At 40.3% G+C, this 20,707-nt stretch overlaps 1 protein-coding gene and 1 non-coding gene across 8 annotated transcripts in view; both read right to left on the reverse strand.

The window, feature by feature from the left end:
* Nucleotides 1–12,693, reverse strand: part of UTRN (utrophin) — a 353,724-nt gene extending 341,031 nt beyond the window's left edge. For 4 of the 7 annotated variants that reach the window (XM_087939871.1, XM_087939877.1, XM_087939858.1 and 1 more), the window contains exons 1-2: nt 11,852–12,490; nt 9,176–9,345 (exon numbers count right to left, since the gene is read on the reverse strand). In XM_087939871.1, coding sequence (XP_087795997.1) covers nt 9,176–9,254 — 79 coding nt within the window. In that variant the 5' untranslated portion in view covers nt 9,255–9,345; nt 11,852–12,490. Of the gene's footprint in view, nt 1–9,175; nt 9,346–11,704 lie in introns of all 7 variants that reach the window. The other 3 variants (XM_087939884.1, XM_087939867.1, XM_087939879.1) reach the window with 2 other exon arrangements.
* A 6,593-nt stretch (nt 12,694–19,286) lies between these two features.
* Nucleotides 19,287–19,369, reverse strand: TRNAL-UAA (transfer RNA leucine (anticodon UAA)). Its single transcript has one exon. It is a non-coding gene; the product is annotated as a tRNA-Leu (tRNA).
* Between the last annotated feature and the right edge of the window lie 1,338 nt (nt 19,370–20,707).

Genomic DNA, 20,707 nt, shown 5'->3' on the forward strand with positions numbered 1-20,707 from the left:
AGCACAGAGTGCTGTATCAAATATCCATTACCCACCTGCTGCTAACGAAGTAAGAATAGTACAATACATTGTCCAGGGAGCTACCCAGGGGTGGGATTCAGCTGGTTCAGGTCAGTGGTGGTATTCAAGTAAAGTTGCCACAGGTTTGGTGGGTGTGGCTTGGTGGGCGCACTTTGCACGCGTGCACACACTTTGTGTGCACGCACGTGCCAAACGCGCACTTTGCGCAGGCGCAGAGGCAGTTGCGCAGGCACAGAGGCATTCTAACTTGCCTCCTGCAAGCCTGCACGATGCTGGTCGCAGCAGCAGCTACCACGTGGCACTATTCTGTGCCACGCAAAGCAGTTGCACTTTGAATTCTGGCCATAAAAGTGAGTAGGGGAGCCCGGGCAGGCAGGTGGGCCAAACAAAGAGTAGAGGAGAGAACCGGTTCTGTCTCTGCTGCTCATCGCCGCTACCAGCTCTTCGGAACTGGTCAGAACCGGTCGAATACCACCACTGGTTCGGGTGAACCGTATGTTAATTGTATATCCAGTTCGACAAACTGGTAGTTCCGACGACCAGGTGGCCCCGCCAACCCCACCCTGCCTCTCCCAGGAGTTCCCACGAGGCCCGTCTGGCTCCCAGGTAGGTGTAAGGAGGCCTTCTGGCAGCAAAAATGGGGCACAGGGGGGTGCAGGGCCACCCCCTCACACCGCATTTTGGCTGCCAGGAAGCCCCAGGGTGGCTTTCTAGGCCCAAAATGGGGCATGGGAGGGTCCAGCGCCTCCCATTCATGCCCCATTTTGGCTGCCAGGAGGCTCCAGGGAGCCTTCAAGGGAGAAAGTAAGCATTCAAGGAAGAAAGAAAAGAAGGAAGAAAGGAAGAGAAAGAAAGGAAGAGAAAGAAAGGAAGGGAAGAAAGGAAGAAAGAAAGAAAGAAAGAAAGAAAGAAAGAAAGAAAGAAAGAAAGAAAGAAAGAAAGAGGGAAAGAAAAAGAAAGAAAGAAAGAAAGAAAGAAAGAAAGAAAGAAAGAAAGAAAGAAAGAAAGAAAGAAAGAAAGAAAGAAAGAAAGAAAGAAGGGAAGGGAAAGTGAATGAGATATGGATGGAGGGTGGGAAGGAGGGATGTATAGAGAGGAAGGGAGAGAGAGAAAAGGGAAAGGAAGAAAGGACCACAAACCCTGGCACTAGACACAGCTTCAGAGGTGCTTTGAACTCTTTCAAAGCAATCCAGGGGTGGAAGGGACCTCAGAGGTCATTTAGTCATCATGTCTCCAGCAGGAGATATCTGGGTTATTTTGGTGACTCACCCATGATCACCAAGCCATGCCCACCTGCCCAGTCACATGACCAAGCCACACCCACTAAGCCATACCCACAGAATCAATTGTTAAAAAATTTGAATCCCTCTCCTGGAGCTACCTCAGGATCATTCAGGAAGTTTTTTTTTTTTTAAGGGAAATATGTGACTATGAAGTGGTCTACCACACTCTGAGGCAGATAAACCATTCAACCATACAGATTTTGACTGAGGGACAAGCTTTATTGCTTTCTGGTCTTCCATTCTTTACTGCAATGATATCAGGTCCTTCATGAGCAATTTATATTTCAGAATCTTTTTTTCCATATAAGAGATGGAAGTATTAAAAATGAATTGATACAAAAACAAGCATAGCTCTGATGAATGAACAGAGTAGCTTATCTGTAAGTGCTTAATTGGATAGCTTTGAAGAATAACTGCTGAGTAAGGATAATGCCATTTCAAAAGCCTGAATGCAAATATGACTGAAACTGGGATGTTTTATGCAAAGGAGAGAAAAACATAATAGAATTTTCTTTCTTGAACATTATTTTTAATTTGTTCATTTCTGCAATCTTCTATCCATAGATTCCATATTTTCCCACCACAAACGCAAAAAAAAATAAATACATAGAATACTACAGTATGATAGATACCATCTGGTTCAAGGATTCTTATCCAATAAATAAAGTGGTCTTAGCTTAATAAATGAAAGCCTTTTTAAAAAGTTACAATGTAACTATCACAGAGTTACAAGTATACACAATTTGAAACAATTCTGGTTTTGTATCCCAATTAGAAGACAGGGCTTAAACCAAACATTCTTGCATTCATACATAAACAAGAATGTAGATTCTAAAGCAAGTACATTCCCAAACATGCAAAGAACGTGATAAAAGAGATAAACAAGCTGAATGCACAATCCCACTTCAAACCAAAAACTTGCTATTGTCAGTGCAAAGTCATTTTCTGAAATATGCAGCCTTTACATTGTTTCTCTCTATACAAAAAAACTCCTCCTATGTCTAATTATTCTGTATGAAGTAAAGCAGTTTTAAGACCAGGAAGATTTAAATACTGTAGGAGCCATTTTTCTATTACAAAAAACACCTTAACTCATGAACCATGGCTGGCTCAGAATTCTGGGAGTTGAAGTCCACAGGTTGTAAGGAGCCGTAGTTGCCCACTCCTGCCTTATCCAAAGGCATAAGAAAGAAACCATTTCAAAAATGAAATCTATGCATCCATTGCCCTTTCCCTCATATTCCACATATCACATGTTATTTATTCCGTCATGTACTTGTTGACATAATGTTCCAAAAAGCTGAAGTTCATTGATAGTATCTGTGCTTGTTTCTCACCGCATTATATGTTTGCTGTATTACTTATCTCAATGGTTTTTACTTATTTTTCTTGCCTTTTTTTCTGCAATGGTGTCAAGCAATTTCTCTCCTCATTAACAACACATTTCAATAATAATAACCAAAAGAACTCTTCTGCTTTTTATGTATTTTGGAATTATCTTAATGCAGCTACCTGACATTGTAAAAGAAAATTAAATAAATGACCAACTTAAAAAAATAAATAAAAGTGCCTTAATGTTTATGCTTGAATCCTAAAAGTTCTCATTTGACTCACTTTTCCTGCTCATGAACAAAGAAGTCTTGTTTTTAATGTAATCATCAAAGCAATATCTAACATTACACTCACCAAGTCTGAGAAAATAATAACATGGAAGGTATTCAGCATTCTTTCTTTCAATAATGCTTTCCATGCATCCTACAACTCAGCAAGAAAGTTACTGGCTGAGGAGGGGGGGCACACAGTAAACAACACTGTAGCAGGCAATTTTTGAAGTCTACATAATCAAACTGGGGTAGAGGGAGGGCAAAATTCACAAAAGTAAACATTACTAACCAACTGTCCATTTTGAGAGAAGAATTTTACATAGGCACTTTAACAGACAACACAGACTTCAATGTAAAAACACCAATGACAAAATGAAGCAGCACCCCAAAGGCAAATGTTTATGGTTGACTTATCTGAGAAGGAAGCGAGGATTAGAAGTTTCAAAGCAAAGCTATAACGGGGAACGGTCATAGAAAGACACATGTGGACCTAATCCTTAATGGGATTTGTTTGTGTAGGGTGTTATCTGAATCTAGACAACTGTGATCTACCAAACAAACCATAACTTTGAACGGTATGTGAACCGTATTTACAGCAGACTAGTTTGGTTCAACTGAAAAAATACACAATGTTGCATGACATGCCCTCCTGATGCTCCCTCTTAAGTAGGGCTTCTAAACTAAGCACTGAACTACCAGAACATCATCACCCTTTTTAATCTCTGAGAAAGCTTATTTGTCACCCTTTGGCTTTTTTTGCATATAAAAATCATGCTGCTTGCTTTGCAGCAGGCAGATTTCCAACTCTGTTTAGTTAAAACCATGTTTTTAAAAAGTCAGGCATGGTAGAGAGTCTAGCAATGTCATCAGGAAATGTCAACGAACATATTTATGCCCCACAGCATTAGCCCAAGGAACCAATTTCTTAGCTAAATATCACTTGGGAGCAATTGTTTAAAATGACGACATATGTCTACATTAATCCAATGGTTTCTGTCATTTCATTCCAACATTCAATTACTGAGGATGAGATGATTTCCTATCTTAATTCCAATATACAGTATATGTTTTCATATACTGTATAGGTTCAGAAGCCCAAAGATTAAAATATGAAAAGTACAAATATAGGGACATTTATAGGTTCGCCTATCAATTTATTCTGTGGTTTATTTAACTGTGGCTTATTAATCACAATTATCAGGTTTCACACATGACAAGCCTAAACAAATTATCCAATAGGTTTGTACGATGTGAGAATCTAGTCCAATATGGGCGTCCTGTACATGTGTTAAAGAAAAAGAAGAGCACAGAAATCAGACCCAATGTTAGATTAAGCAATTACTTGATCATTTTAGAGCAGAACTTTCCTCAGTTTCCTGGGCCAGACCTAGAACATTTGTTTTGGGGTTGTTTTTTGGTGGGGTGGTCAATAGCTTTTACACAGCAAGATACAGCAAGCCTATTAACTCAGGTATGTCTTGGCTGTGTTAAAAACCTAAATAGAGTTGGTTAGGATCTGGATAGGAGGCCCTCTACTTCTACAGGCAATACATAAAAAAATAAGAAATAAAAACCCCAAATTATACCAACAGACGACAGTGACAAATTCGTTCTGTATTGTTGCTAGGAGAGTTTCATGGATATGTTCTGAAGACACCTAAAGTCAAGCTTGACTGAAAGGAGATTTTACATAGAAAAGTTTCATTTCTCCTTCCCATACGACCTATCCATCCACTCCAAATATTATAGATCCAACTTAGACCGATGTTAGCCCTCCCAGTAGAACAGACAGGCAACACAGTTAGATCAACCTAACTTCATTTTATAGAAATCACCTGCTGTCTCTTTTACAATCTGATATTTTAGGGACGTTTCTTTTTGAAGTTTTTTTTTTCCCTGCCCAGTAAGCAGCTAAGGCCTCTCTCCTCTGATTGTTCCCTAGGCAGCATCTCTTCCCCGTCTCCCAAGGTCATCCCAACTGACCATTATAACATACAAACAGCATGTAGGCGAAATGACAGTCTGAAATAAAGAGGTTTGATTATACTCTACACAACTGACTGATAAATTGTCTGCAGGCTCTTCTAAAATTCTATTACAAAGAATCCAAGCAATATGCAATCAATTGCCATTTGACACGGCTAACACTGCATAAATTCCCAGTCCTAGGCATGCAGTTGCCAAAAGTATGTCTTGTTCAGAAAGGTCAAATGTATGAGAAACACCACATATAAAAAAATGCAATCTATCCTATCAGAATTGTCCTTAAAGTAAAAAGGAGTGTTAATATAATGTATAACTAGGAGTGGACAGAGGAAGGAGGAACAGATAAAAAGAATGAACTAATGAATCATAAATTATTATTAGCACAGAATACTTTTCTGTTACTATTCAGGGCGTAATTCTAGGAAATATGAAATGTTCTTAACTGGTGTATTTAACCAAAACATAAAAAATAAATTGTATTTAAAAAGGAAAGGCATACTATTAGTTTATGAGCATGACGCAAGCCTGCGATGCAACAATTATAAACATTTGTGCTGTTTATTATTGAAAGGGGTTCTGACATGAATATACTGGCTTAAAGATTTCTTCTTTGACCTTGGATTGGGCCACTTCCTCTTTTCTGGCACTGAGGCAAAATGGTACCCTTCACTCACCATGGCATACTTCAGATGTGTGTATTTCCACCTCCAGATTCTCAACAATGCCTTGTTAGCTTGAGCATTCTGGGGAATTTCACAGATGTAGGGGGAGACCAAAGATGCAGTGTTGTGTGGTATGCTATTGTTCAGAATTAATTGTTTCTTTCATGTAAAAATTCATTATCAAGACATCATAGTCTAGCAGAGAGTCTGCAGTGGAATGCAAGCTAAGCAAAATGAGAGAAAACCATTTTCTTTTTGATTAGATGCCACTTAAGACAGCTAGCAATTCCTTGATCTGCCTTTTGGCTGACCAAAAACACCTCTGCCTAATATTATCAATAATAGCTACAAGAAGAAAAGTTAACTGTAAAAACTATTTCAGAGTCTGATGGTTTTCATTCTGTGAAGACTTTATTTAAAAAAGTACTATAATGTCTTCATCAACCAAATATGATGATTGCCCAATTATATTCCTTTGTCCTCCTCTCAGAAGAAATGAATCAGACTCTGCTATTCGCTCAAGAATGTTCAATATATTTAAAAGATGGTCAGAAGGGTGATAATTCAGTGTCTAGTGACTGGAATTTCAATTATCTATTGGGACACTATAGCTCCTAAAACAAACAATTACAAAACAGCAGTCAAAAGGAAGAGAAAACTCTTCTTCAGTGATGCCACCCTATAGCTACCTGGATTTTTGTAGCCCAGTTATGTAGCTGTACCAAAATACACCAGAATTATAGCAAAATACATACCAGAAGTGCATTTGATTGTTGGTGATGTCACTAAGTCATAATACTGAGATTTCAAAGAGATTGTTATTGTTTAGGTTCTGCTTGAAAAATACTAATTGTAAATATCATGATTTGGCTCCCAAAACAGAGAAGAAAATCATGTTCACTCTGCAGTTTTTCTTGGCTCCTTCTCCCACTTCAGCCCCTGCATTCCTAAAAAGTCATTTATAAAAGTCAAGGGACCATCTGTATTTGATAAGACTGCTCTGCAGAAGAGAAAGGACTTTTTATTGTTATACATATTTGATTTCAAGCCAGTATTTCTTTTGGTGAGCAACATTAGTTTTATGGCAGAGCTACCATTCTGCTCCCCCCAAAATTGTCTGCTTGATTCACGATGTATCCAATTTAAAAAGTCAGAGATCAGTTAAAAGGAGAACCAACAATCTGGAGAGCTGCTGAAAGAAGAACAGACAATACCGGCCTAGCTGGATCCATAACCTAGCCTGGTTTTAGAAATATTCTCCGCTGAGCCACCTCTAGTTAAATATTTGCTGGAGGCCCGAATTAGTTCTAGGGATCACTACTATGACAACAGGAAGTTTTGCTGTTATCAATTATTCAAGTTAACAGATACAATTACTCTGCAATTTTTGAACATAATCCACTAATTTGTTGTCTTCTCCAGATATACTTCATTGAAATTCCCACTGGAATTATGAAAACAGTATATATGAAAACGCCAGGCCGAAAATGATTGCTGAGGTCACCCAATGTAGACACTCTGCAGATGTGCAGATCATAACTGCCTGAATTCCCTAGCCATTGAGAATTCTGAGAGCTGAAATGTGCGCATTTGAGTCTTCAGAAAAGTTAGCATAAATATACAACTTAGAAAAAATACATATTTTTATTAAATCAGCCAGTTTTTTACATGTAATTTACCAAAGAGAATTATTACAGTAAAAATTAGACATGGAATCACTTCTTTATAACAATGTTGAATACTGAACACATTTATTTCTATGTAAAAATTCCCATACCTATTTCTTACTTTTAGCCCTTTCTCTTTTCAATACACTTTTTGGCACAAGAAGGTGGAATAAAGATCAAATATATAAATGTCTATTTTGACAACAGGTGTTTAACTTGTTGCCCAATATACTATAAACTATGGACTTTTCCATCAAGGAATTCTTCTACTATACAGTCAGGAGCACCAAAGTGCTTCTGGACTGAACGTATTGAATGGTGATGTCACCATTGCTTGGGGGAATGGTGGCAATGGAGACTACTTTCACATCCGCATAAACTTGGCCACCAAAGTGGTATTCATGTATCTACACCTGGTCGCCCTCTTTTAAACTGCTGGTTTGGCAGGAACTGGAGCATGTGACAGGAGCTCATCCCATCCTGCAGCAGCAACTGGGTCTCAAACATGAGTCTGGTAATTGTCAGCCCAGCATTCTAAACTCATCAGCTACTGCGCTTCCTAAGAAATTTTCCTGAAGGTTCAGTTCATGTCTCAGGTACATAAACGGATAAATAAACTGAGGACAGGACAATCCACAAAGGTTGATAGAGTCACTGATGGCAAGATGCAGAATATAATTTTTATAAATAAATAAGATAGACAAACTTACTTTGAATTTTGTAAACAGAATTTAACACTTCCTTTCTGGTTAAATCAATTGAAGTGAGAGAACTTTACACACATCTACTTGGTAGTAAAACCATTTCAAACAATAAGAGGTCTTTGTACTAACGTCTTACTGGATTTTAACCCAACTATGCCATTACAAAGATCTGAAAAATAATGCCTAGGTTTTTAATGCCTAGGTTATAGGGAGAGGATATTCCCAGAAAACCTACCCAGTAGAATTACTTTTCAAAAATCAAAAAAAGCATTTTATCAAAAACCACATTGTCTGCATTAATGCACGTCAGTTATGGTAGGCTGATCCTTGCATGGTACAAGTTTACACCTGAGCTCTTTTAATTTAAGCAATTCCACCTTGTTAACATAGTTGAGAAACCTTTAGCAAGAAACCCCCACATCCAAAATGTACACAAAACCTTCCTCCCCACTCATTGCTACAGTTCTCAAATAAGGCAATATGTTGAGAGCCCTGCAGATTTACAGAGCCTTTACTCTCATTAGTATATTTAAACGTATTAAATAGTGCACACAGTACATTTTCCAAGTCGCAAACAGCAAAAGCTGCTAGATAATTCTATAAAGACAACATTGGACATATGGCACTTTATAAAACCCAGTGCAATTGGAATATGGAGTAGAGAGGAGATTAAATAAACAGACTTGACTTGAACCACAGAAAAGCAGAGGCCTGTAATTATTATTATTACATTACAATTGCCTCAAGTGGTTTGTCAAACTGAAGCAGGGATTCAAGTCCCTAACAAAAGTTTTGACAAGCAGATGAATCAGAAAGGAACGAGAAGGAAAAACTCCACATTATGCAGTAACATGTCCCTTTTGTTGTTGTTAAAACCACAGGCTGGAAGAAGTTGAAGAACTGGAAGTCAGTTGAAGCACTGAAATTTATCTCAAAGCCCTGTATAATACACATTCTTCGACTGCAAATATGGGACACTGTTTGGAAGGGAGTGAAAAAGAGCAGCAGAAATTAGGATAATGGCAAAAAGACAGAGGACAAAAAAAGAGTTAAAAGGCTCTGCCCTGCAATTCTGTTCCTCTGTTCGAATCACACCCTTCTTAAACAAGTTTTTCCTGTTTAGAGGGACATCATGCACTTGTACATAACATGCATTCTGGCCCTTCAATTCCAGTCAAATAAATAGCACTTCCTTTGTTTTTACAGTGGAATGTTCCTAGGAAAAAAATACTTGCAAGTGAAACTTACCAGATCTGGATTTAATGATGTTGCTAAATTCATTGTTACCTCCCTCAGATTCTTTATCAATATCCAAAACTTTGGCCATCCTTTTTTCTCCCAGTTCAAAATCACGATATAGAATTATTTAAAATCTCTGCATGCTGAACTCACACTCTTGGCTGTTATGAAATTAATATCTGAAATATAAACACACATGCAAAAAACATAAATATACTTATTTTGGAACTAAGTACCGTATTTACTGTATTCCATATACATTCTAATGCAACATATGGAGTGTATATGTACACAATTATTTCTCTGAATGGAGTCCAGTGGATAATTCTATAAAAGTATAGACAAACGTGCAACCTTGCACTTTTTCTTATCACTAGCATGGTAGGTCTATAGACCAGAAAACTGTCTAGAGTGGCAGGATTGATTCCTTACTAACAAAATGTTACAAAGAAAGCACTTTGCTCTCTATCCCAAAGTCTATCTGGAGGAGTTTGGATAACTCTTGCAAGATTATTTTGGGAGATATTAGTTAACTAAACACTAGTTATCAACCCTACATTTGTTCATTTATTTATTAAACTCTATAAAATAGGAGTTATATACACTAGCAAAGGCACAATGCATGATTAATACTTTTCTGCAAGGGCTCAGAATGGATTCTACACCACATGTTTATACAACTACACCTTATAAAGTTCAGTGGGGCTGGGAATAGAGTGGAGAATTTCTGGGGGTAATTTAAGTCATACTAGGAATAAAAACATGAATCAGGAGATCTCTAAGTATATAACTACAATGGGAAACAGCAAACAGATCAAATAGTAAGATATGAAAATAATGTTTAAGATAGGGAAATTTTATTTAGACTTTTATTCAGCTCATGATCATTTCCGCTACCAAGCAGAACTATCCCAATCAGATTTTGCACATTGCACAGAACTTGGTTTCCATCCAATTTACTTTTCAGCCCTTTCCAGTTCTGCAAGCAACCTGTGCGTGCAACACACTCATTCTTCTACAAGCACACAGCATGTAATGGATACTCCAGTTGCTCATTCAAATGTATCCCTGTGACTTTCTTCCAGAAAGTATTTTAAAGTGTCCTCCCCTCAAAATTAGCAACAGAGCCAAGCTCATACTCAAATTATTATTTTGCCTTCCCATCAAACAGAAGCCCACTTCAGCAAGCAAGTTAATGCCTACACAGGTTCCAGCCTACTTGCAAGCAGAACTTGCAAGGATTTTAAATTAGAAAACAGCAACAAAGATTAGGTCATCCTATTCTTCCTTAAAATAACCAGTGACTATCCCCCAAAAAACCTCCAGATATGCATCAGGAAGGAGGTGGACTAAGATGGATGATAAAGAGGATTGCAATTACTTTCAGCTTCAAGTGAAAGCAACAGCTGTTTTCTTCACTCACTTTACAGTGCCTTCCCCAATCTGGTGCGCTCCAGAATTTTGGGAACTGAAGTCAAAGAAATCTTGAGGAAATTCTGGAGAAATCTTGGGGAAGGCTGCAATACAACTTGATCACAAACAGAAGCAGCACTTCCAGTGGTATTTCCTAATATATTAAAGCAATTCAGGAAATATCCAATGACATAGTTAAGGTTAACTCTCAGGACTGTTATCTATCCCTCCCCCCACATGCATGCAAATGCTGTTATTGTGAGACCTGATAAATATTTCAGAGTAGTTTTCACATGCCAAGAAATCTAAAAGTTAGTGGGACAAGAAATCGATTTGCAGAAATGTACTATGTATCAAGAGGTTAATAGAGGTCACCTCTCCCCAGCTCTCAAAAAAAAAAAAAACTTTAAAGAGATCCATAAATTCAGCAGGAGTTAAACTTGGCTTGAAGGTAGCAACTAACTTTATCTAGCATAAAACACAACCCAATGAAAGCTATTTGCATTTTTTTTTTAAAAAAGGCAACAAAAATCTGGGCCTGACTTGGTGGCAGCAAAGAGATTATTTAGTGCTGACTAGCGGCTGCCCGGAGTTTTACAGGTTGCATTTGGTAGCTCAGTCTCCAACATCCATCCCCAATAATACTCCGGGTAGGTAAAAAAATCCCAGAAAATGTGCTCAAATGGAAGAGTTCCCTAGATCATTCTAAATAAAACATGTATCAGCAGGAAGTTAGATTGCTAACCAAAGGGAAGGGGGCCTTTTGAAGAGTTACGTTGCTTAGTTGTGTGCATCCAAAAGGTTCCTTCTCAAGGATAACAAACAACCTAAAAACATCTCCCCTCTTTCATTTGCTGCAAGGAAGCCAGGGTGAGGAGTGGGGGAAAGGAATTCCAAACAATCAAAAGAGTCAGAGAAGTTCTTAAAAGGAGCGCTGGAACCGACTCAGTAAGCCAAATTAATAATAAAAGTGCCGTTCCCACGTGGAGCAAAACTTTTCCACAAAAGTTGTCACTTGGCAGCGAAATCCGCTCAGCTCCAACCTCTGGCTTAACTCCAAGCGAAGATAACTCACCCCCGGTAGCAATTCCTCAACGAAATTGCCCCAAACCGAGAATCAATTACCGTAACGACGACGGGAGAGAAGTTGGGAAGAGAGCACTGGATTCTTCGGGTGCCCTTTTGTCCTCCCAGCCCTCCGCCTGGAGGAATCGCATTGCTTTTATTTTATTTTTCTCCTTTCCCTTCACCGCCAATTATTCACCAGCTTACCTGCGGGAGGGTGAGGGGAGGAGGAGGAGGCGGCGGCGGCAGAGACTTTGAAGTGCGCCGGACGGTCGATCCTCAAGGTCCCGCTCCGTGGCGGGTTTGCTGCGGCTTCCCCGAGAACCGTCCCAAAGAAACCCAAAGCGCTCCCCACCCCGGAGAAGCAACCGCCTCAGGCAAACCGCCCCCGCCGCAGCTTATGAAACAAGTCGCTAAAAAGCAAAGCCAACTTTCGCCCGACGCGCTCGGCTGCTCTTTCGTTTGCAGCCCCGCGAACCCTTTGGCCGCTCCGCTTCCACCGGCTGCTTCGCCCTAAGGAGGGAAGGAGAGAGGGAGGGAAGCGCCTTTCTCTCTCACCAGCCGGGCAAGCTCAACTTTAGAAGAAGGGGGCGGTGGCGACGGGGCGGTCCCTCGGCTCGTCCCGGCCTTCCCCCGGGACTCCTCCTTTGTTATTAGGTGAGAGTAGAGCTGGGCAAGGAAAGGGAAGCGGAGGGACGGGGGGAGCTCCGCGAAAAGTTATCTCGGCTTCGGCCCCGGCTGCCTCTGCTGCCAAGGGAAAGGGAGGCATGTGGTAGCTGACGGAGGCGAAGAACCTCCGCCCGCACTCCGGGCATTGAACTCTTTCCGCGAACTTTCCGCTGCGCTGGGAAGTTTCTTTCTGCGCGGCCGCGCTCTTATTATCCCTTCGCTCACCCGCCCTGGTAGAGCAGACCTCTCTCCGGAGGAGGGAGGTGGCGTGACAGGAGCCACGTGACCGCTTGCCTTGTCAATCACCCGGGCCGCTGGCCTTTTCTTTTGCCGAAGGTGCTGCTGCTGGTCCGAAGTCAACGTCATCAATCCCTACCAGGAGGGAAAGCTATACACACTCTCTCTCTTTCTCCCTCCCTCCTTCCCCCCCTCCCTCCTTCCCCCTCCCTCCCTCCGTCTCCCTCTCCCCCCCTCTCCCTCTCTCTCTCTCTCTCACACACACACAAGCCCTGCCAGGAAGGAAAGCTACACACAGACACAGAGACTCCGTCTCTCTCTCTCTCTCTCTCTCACACACACACACACAAGCCCTGCCAGGAGGGAAAGCTACACACACCACAGAGACTCCTTCTCCCTTTCTCTCTCTCTCCCTCCCTCCCTCTTTCTCTTTCTCTCTCTCTCTCACACACACACACATATATGTATGGTATTCAGCTTTGTTTGGGTATTTTCCCACATCATTATAGTTGTGCTTTTAAAGTTGTAGCAACTGTATTGTGTATTGTGTATCTGTATTGTGTTCGTCTGTGAGTCAGACCTTTACAGTTGTAAAAGTGTACTGTAACTGTAAAAGTCTGACTCACAGATGAACACAATACGGAAGCCTGATGATGGCAGATGAGATTCTGCCGAAATGTTGCTACAACTTTAAAAGCACAACTATAATGACATGGGAAAATACCCAAACAAAGTTGAATACCATACATGTAAGTACCAGCAAAAACCTGGGATTTCTTAGTGGTCTCCCGTCCAAGGGCTGGTCAGGCTCATCTTTTCTTGGTTTTTAGTTTTCCAGAGTCATCTATCTGTGCGTGTGTGAGGGAGGGAGGGAGGGGAGGGAGAGAGAGAGGGCGAGGGAGTCTTTGTGTCTGTGTGTAGCTTTCCTTCCTGGCAGGGCTTGTGTGTGTCTGTGTATATAAACACACACACACACACATATACATATACATACATACATACATACATACATACATACATACATACATACATACATATATATACACACACACACACACACACACACACACACACACAGACACACACAGACACACACAAGCCCTGCCAGGAAGGAAAGCTACACACAGACACAAAGACTCCCTCTCCCTCTCTCTCTCCCTCCCCTCCCTCCCTCCCTCACACACGCACAGATAGATGACTCTGGAAAACTAAAAACCAAGAAAAGATGAGCCTGACCAGCCCTTGGACGGGAGACCACTAAGAAATCCCAGGTCTTGTAGGCAAGATTGGGAAGTCAAACGTCCAGGGAGTCCCAAAGGTGGGACTTTTCAAGAGGCAACTGGACTTTCTGGTTTCTCTTTGAAGACATTTTTGCTTCTCCATCTAAGAGGCTTCTTCATCTCTGCAAGGAGTATAAATCCTTCCATTCCCCACTATCCAGCCAGAGCTGAAGAAGCTTCTTGGTTGAGAAGTGAAACATCTTCAAAAGAAAAACCAGAAAGTCCAGTTGCCTCTTTGGGTCAACCATGGCCTCGATGACTGAGAATCTCTACAGACGTTTTGGAAAAAGGTACTTTGGGCAGTGACGATATTACATAGGAATCTCCTCCTTTTCAGTTGAGGACTACCTGTAGAATCTTGCAGGTTTGAAAATACCGTATAAATATCCAGCCATCTCTTTTGTCAGCCATAAGATAAGAGGGGATCCTTTCTGGGGTTGGTGTTTTTTTTTTTTTTTTGGTTTGTTATGCAGCTGCAGGCTCATTCCCAGCCCCGTCACCCCACTATCTGATCTTTCCTAGGCAGCATGTTTTACCCCATTCTCCACATTCTTTCACACATACTATTACAACAACTCAGTACGGTACCTCTATTAAATCAAAGTTTTAAAAATAGAAGAAGATGAAATTATAGTTTCATTTGATGTCACAGAAGTCTTCCATAGATAAAGAACTAATAAAAGAATCCATGCAGGATACACATCTGACCTTACCAAATGCATTTATGGTTGAAATACCAAGAATCATGGACCTCATCAACCACTGTCTTACTATTTTCAGTTTGATAGACAAATGTATCAATAAATCAGATGAACACCCATGGAATCACAATTCTCACGATACATAACACAGACCATGGTGCAGCATCTAGAAACTACCGCACTCTCCTACCTAAAACCAAAAGTATGGACCCAGTATGTAGATGATACCTTCATCATAATAGAAAAGCAATTGGAGAAGATTCATCAAGCTCAAAATAGGACAGTTGTTAAGTGAGTTGTGCCTCATTTTAAAACTTTTTAAAGTGTTATTAAACAAATGACCTTGTTAAGTGAATCATTCAGTCGTTAAGTGAAACTGGCTTCTCCCATTGGCTTGACTTGTCAGAAGCCAGCTGGGAAGTTTCCAATGGTGATCACATGTCCCTAGAGTAACGCAATTGTCATAAATATATGTCAATTGCCAAGCAACCAAATGTTGATCACATGACTGTGGGGAATGCTGCAAAAGTCATAATGTGAAAAATAGTCGTAAGTCATTTTTTTCAACTTCAGACAGTCACTAAACCAATGGTTATAAGCCGAGAACTACCCGCATCAACTACAACTTCAAAGCACTAAAATTCACAAAGAAAGAAAGAAAACAACATGCTACCTTTCCTGGATATCCTTGTCAGCAGAGGAGATGATGGCAAATCAGAAATACAAATCTGTCAAAAAAAAATAACCCACACTAAGCAAGTGCTTCACTACCAAATAGTAAACAACCTCCCACAAGAGGAGCTGTGTAAGAACATACAATATCTTCCAACAAAATAGATACAGGTAATCCTCAACTTGTGGCAATTCTTTCAGTGACCATTTGAAATTACAATGGTACTGAATGAATTTACAAATTTTAGCCAAAATAAAATTGCTGCAGTGCCCCCGCAGTCTGGTGAACAAAATTTGAGTGCTTTGGCAATCCATCTGCCTTTATAACTGACATGGCTGAGGCATCGGATCGCCCCTGTGTTACTAGAAGGACATTGTTGAGGATGAGAATGCCTAAGCGGAGGTTGCTGGAGAATAATAACACACTGTGTAAAAGTAGAGAGACGCAGAGTCTGGCCCACTTGTTAGACTGTGAATTACTACAGAAGTATCTGCTGAAAGTGGTTTGTTTCTGGCCAACGATAAAGCCAAAAAGGTGTCCTCGTTTTGGTAGTTTAAGGTTAGACCTGGACACAAATAAATAAAATAAAAACTGGCCACAGGGATACTCTAGCAATCCCCTGAAGGCTGTGAGGTGGGAGAAGCCTCATTCTAATTAAGATAGAATCTGGGAAAATAAAGCTATGTTTCTGGAAAGGAAAGCCAAGCCTCACTGGAATGTAAATGATACCTATACAGGTAGTCCTCAACTTACAAGTGTTTATTTAGTCATCTGACTGGATGGTGGGGAATGGAAATCCAAAAAAAAAAGAGACAGCCATGACTTTGAGACAGCCATGACTTGGATGACTGAGAATCTCCATAGACATCTCTGAAAAAGTGACTTATGACCGGTTTTTACACTTACCACCATTATAGCTTCCCCATGATCATGTGATCAAAATTCAGATGCTTGGCAACTGACTCATATTTATGACAGTTGCAGTGTCCCAGGGTCATGTGATAACTTTTTGCAACCTTCTGACAAGCAAAATCTGTGCGGAAGGCAGTTTTACTTAACAACTGTGTTATTAATTTAACAAGGGTAATGATTCACTTAGCAACTGTGGAAAAAAAGTCATAAAATGGGGCAAATCTCACTTAACAAATTCTCCCTTAGCAACAGAAATTTTAGGCTCAATTGTGATTGTAAATTGAGGACTACCTGTTAAGAAAATTGCAGTGGGTTTCAAGCAAAATGAGAAAATTTGCTGTACATCTCAAATTCTTCTATTTCTCCTTCCAAAAAAAAAATGCCTTTTGTACTATACTGTTGTGATGAACAATTCTGAAGCACTTCAATGTATGTACCGGTATAAACTTTAAATTCATCCTGGTTAGTTCATGGACATTTTGCCCAAATCGCAAATCCTTGATTCTCAAAGCATTTGTGAAGTTGTCATAACCACAAAGGGCCACTAGGGGCTACTCTTTTAAAGAGATTTTTTTTTCTTTATTTGCTGAAGCCATACATTTCACCCTGGAACAAATACTACTTAAATGCTGAATCTGTTTCTAAAACTGTCAAATGTTTATAGTAAATGGTACTAAATGGTACAGACTGCTCTGTTCTCAGTATTACCATTGGGGTATATCTTTGAGAAGAAAGGAGCCAAATCATGTATCTGGTTAAATACTATATATTTAAATATTTAAATACTATATATATATGTTTATACTATATGTAGAAATAGCAATAGCACTTAAGACTTATATACTGCTTCACAGTGCTTTTACAATCCTCTCTAAGTGCTTTACAAAAAGTCAGCTACGGTGTAAATCTATATTTGCCCAAATCTCCTTTTTTTAAGGAAATTTGCTTTTATCTAGTTCAGTATTTAAAGAATGTTCACAGTGTGTGGACTTCAACTCCCAGAATTCTCCAAACATTGCTCTAAAAAATAAATTTTATTTATTTCATTATTTCTGGAATTAATATACAGAATGGCTCACTGTTTAGCCACAGCCCACATGAAATGTCAGACTACTCTTCACCCACAGGGCGAAATGAAGGTGATTAAATTGTAACTCAGTTAAGAATTCATCTCCTTCATTATTAAATGCCAACTGTTGGATTTGTCTTGTGCTGTACCTTTTGCTATTCATAATTAAGACTCCATGACAGGCTTCACAATATAAATTGATTAGATAATAGAGGGATCATCACTAATGTATCATCACATTGATATTTCTGGACTGCATTCTGTTTACATACTTCCCTGATGTATCATTTTAACTTCAGACCTTATTTAAATGCATGAAATAAAATACATAAAATTATGGTGTGTGAGAGAAAAAAAGAGAGATGGGTGCAATGCATTAAATCAACAAGACAAAGTAAATTTCAACTAAAGGTTGGTGGGTGTTTTTTCCTTCCTTGGACCCATTTAAATCTATTAAAGTAACCTGTTGTTTTTTATGTATTTATTTATTTTGTCAAGCAAATATAAGATAACAGGTATAAGTATAAACATAGTTAGGAATACATGGATACATATAAGAAAAATAAAAAGAAACAATAGGACAGGGATGGTAGGCACGGTTGGTGTGCTTATGCATGCCCCCTACAGGCCTCTTAGGAAGGGGATGAGGTCAATAATAGACAGTCTAAGGTTAAAGTTTTTGGGGTTTGGGGAAGAAACCACAGAGTCAGGTAGAGTATTCCAGACATTGACCACTCTGTTGCTAAAGTCGTATTTCCTGCAATCAAGTTTGGTCCAGTTTACCTTGAGTTTGTATCTATTGTGTGCTCTTGTATTGTTATGGTTGAAACTGAAGTATTCATTGACAAGTAGGACATTGCAATATATCATTTTATATATATAATGTTGTAATGGTAATCATAGCCCCGACTGTTATATAAAATTTCACTTTTTTCATGGATCCTTCCATGAAATGCAATTAATACAATGATGTTTCTTTTTGGCCTCTATATTACAGAGGAAGAACCTTTGTCTGCTTATGATTGCTAAGCCCGCACCCCACCATCACCTCTATTATATCTCAGTCCTCTATCCTTCTCATGCTTCACTGGAAAGATTGGGAAAATAAGGATACAAGGACAGGTAGCCCGAAGTAAATGGGAATCTGAATTTAATTATGCACCACATAATTATGATACATTTTATCATTTTATTTACAAAACAACATATGATATAGCATATATGTGTGCAATATAACACACTATAATGATCTGAACACAATCTGATTCCACTGTGGTTATTTTCTGCCAGGAGTTCAAAGTGTTTCCAACATAAAAACTTCTGAGGTAAGAGGCCTTTGTGAGAAACATGTCAGCCTCTTTGATGTGGGATAAATCTCCTAAACACTGATGTGATGATACCTAGTTTGGGTAATGAAACAAGGCAACAAAGCAAGCTGAGAGAGCACCAAGGACCCCCCATTTCAACTCTGAGCTACAAATATTCTCCTTTATTGATACAACATCGGGAAAGAGAGGGGTATAGGAATGTCCACACACCCCCACACCCCCAAAAAACATTCCTATTATTCCGCTTGCAGTTTATCATTCTCGAGATTCTGTAAGAAAATCTTTCGTCTCTGTTCCGATGCTCTCCAGGTGAATTTAGATTATGGGTAGTTGGGCTGGCCAGGGATGATGGTATCTGTAGTCCAACACAGCTGAAGATCACCGAAATAAACCTCTGGTCACCTCAGATCAAACCCTCTTCAAATTGTACAATATTGTCGCTTGAAAGTCGTGATTTCTGCACCCCTATGCACCACGGAATGGGGAAGGGGGGTGGAGAAAAGAAGCGTCGTCGTTCATATGTTTACAATTTTACATGGAGCCCCGCGAAAATGACGCGATCTCATTTTCGTGCAACCCAGCCTCGCTTTGCTTTCGGTTATCGTTGCAGAGAAGCGGCACCCAGCGGGAGAAGGCGGAGGAGGACTCGCTGAAATGGCGGCTACATCCTGCCGGGCGTCCGTTCAAAGGCAGACGCCTCACCTGATGTCTTCTCCGGAATTTCTCCCGTTTCTTCTTTCATTTAAGAGGAGCTGGGCAGCAAAAAAGCCATTTACCAGGAGTGGGGTTCGAACCCACGCGGACATACGTCCATTGGATCTTAAGTCCAACGCCTTAACCACTCGGCCATCCTGGTACGGTTGTAAGCCCCACCAGCAGGCACTCTTACATAGAGCGAGCTGCTGGGTCACCGCCTCGTTTCTCTGGTTTGCTCTTGCCAAGGTACGGCGGGCCCCTCTTGAGTCCAACTTACGGGCGAGGGGAGAGATTTAACCGCGCTCGGCGACTTCTTCCTTCTCTTCTCTCTCCGCCCGATCTAAGCGTTTATATTCGGCGCGCGGGAGGGCGCAGAAAGAGAAAAAAGTGCAACCCGGATTTGAGGGGAATTTAAAAAAAGCACGCGAGCGGTCGGAAGTAGCCTCCCTTCAAGTACCCTCCTCAAACAAGGGCGAATCTTTAGCAAATTTCGCGAAAGCAGCTTTTTTAAAGCTACAACCTTTCTTCGTTGCCAGCAAGTCGCACAACCGTGTTCTGCCACTGAAGGGAGGTTGGGCTGCTTACATGGCCAGTGACGTAGTTAAATGTTTGGGTTCACACATTGCATAAAGCCCAGGTTTGTTTTAGAAGACTGAACCACCTCTGGCTGGCTTGGGCACAGCGAGCTAACTGAAGTTGGTTTAATGACAGTTTGAATGAAACTCTACTTGGCTGCGTTGAGACCAGTGAGACCAAACACATCCCAAGATGGCATAAGAGGATCTGTGAAGCTTTGCTGACTTCTGGAAGCAGTCTTTTCTTGAACCTAATCTAGTTCACCTTGCTTTCTTCTTACCTGAGGAGGTGTTTATTCTTCCCCTCCCACCTTCTTGATAATAGGTATACTAGAGACTGTACTATACAGGTGGTCTTCAACTTAAAACCATGCTTTTAGTGGCCATTCAAAATGCACTGAACAAAGTGACATGACCAGTTTTTTTCACACAACTACTTTTTCTAGAGTCAACATCTTTTTTATATCACCACATTATAAAAAAAATGTTGAGACTCTAGAAAAAGTACAGAGAAGAGCAACCAGGATGATTAGGGGACTGGAGGCTAAAATATATGAAGAACGGTTACAGGAACTGGGCTTGGCTAGTCTAGTAAAGGGAAGGACCAGGGAAGACATGATAGCAGTCTTCCAATATTTGAGAGGCTGCCACAGGGAGGAAACGGTCAAGCTAATTTTCTAAAGCACCTGTAGGCCAGACAAGGAATAATGGATGGAAACTGAATAAGGAGAGATTTAACCTGGAAAGGAGAAACTTTCTGACAGTGAGAACAATCAACCATTGGCTTTGGAAGTTGTGGGAGCGTCATCACTTTAGACTTTCAAGAAGAGATTGGACTGCCATTTGTGAGAAATGGTTATAGGGTCTCCCGCTTGGGCGGGGGGGGGTTGGACTAGATGATTTATAATATAAAGTCCCTTCCA

This window comes from Pseudonaja textilis, chromosome 1 (genome assembly GCF_049901715.1).
Source record: "Pseudonaja textilis isolate UNSWEBS1 chromosome 1, rPseTex1.2, whole genome shotgun sequence".
Taxonomy (NCBI): Eukaryota; Metazoa; Chordata; class Lepidosauria; order Squamata; family Elapidae; genus Pseudonaja; species Pseudonaja textilis.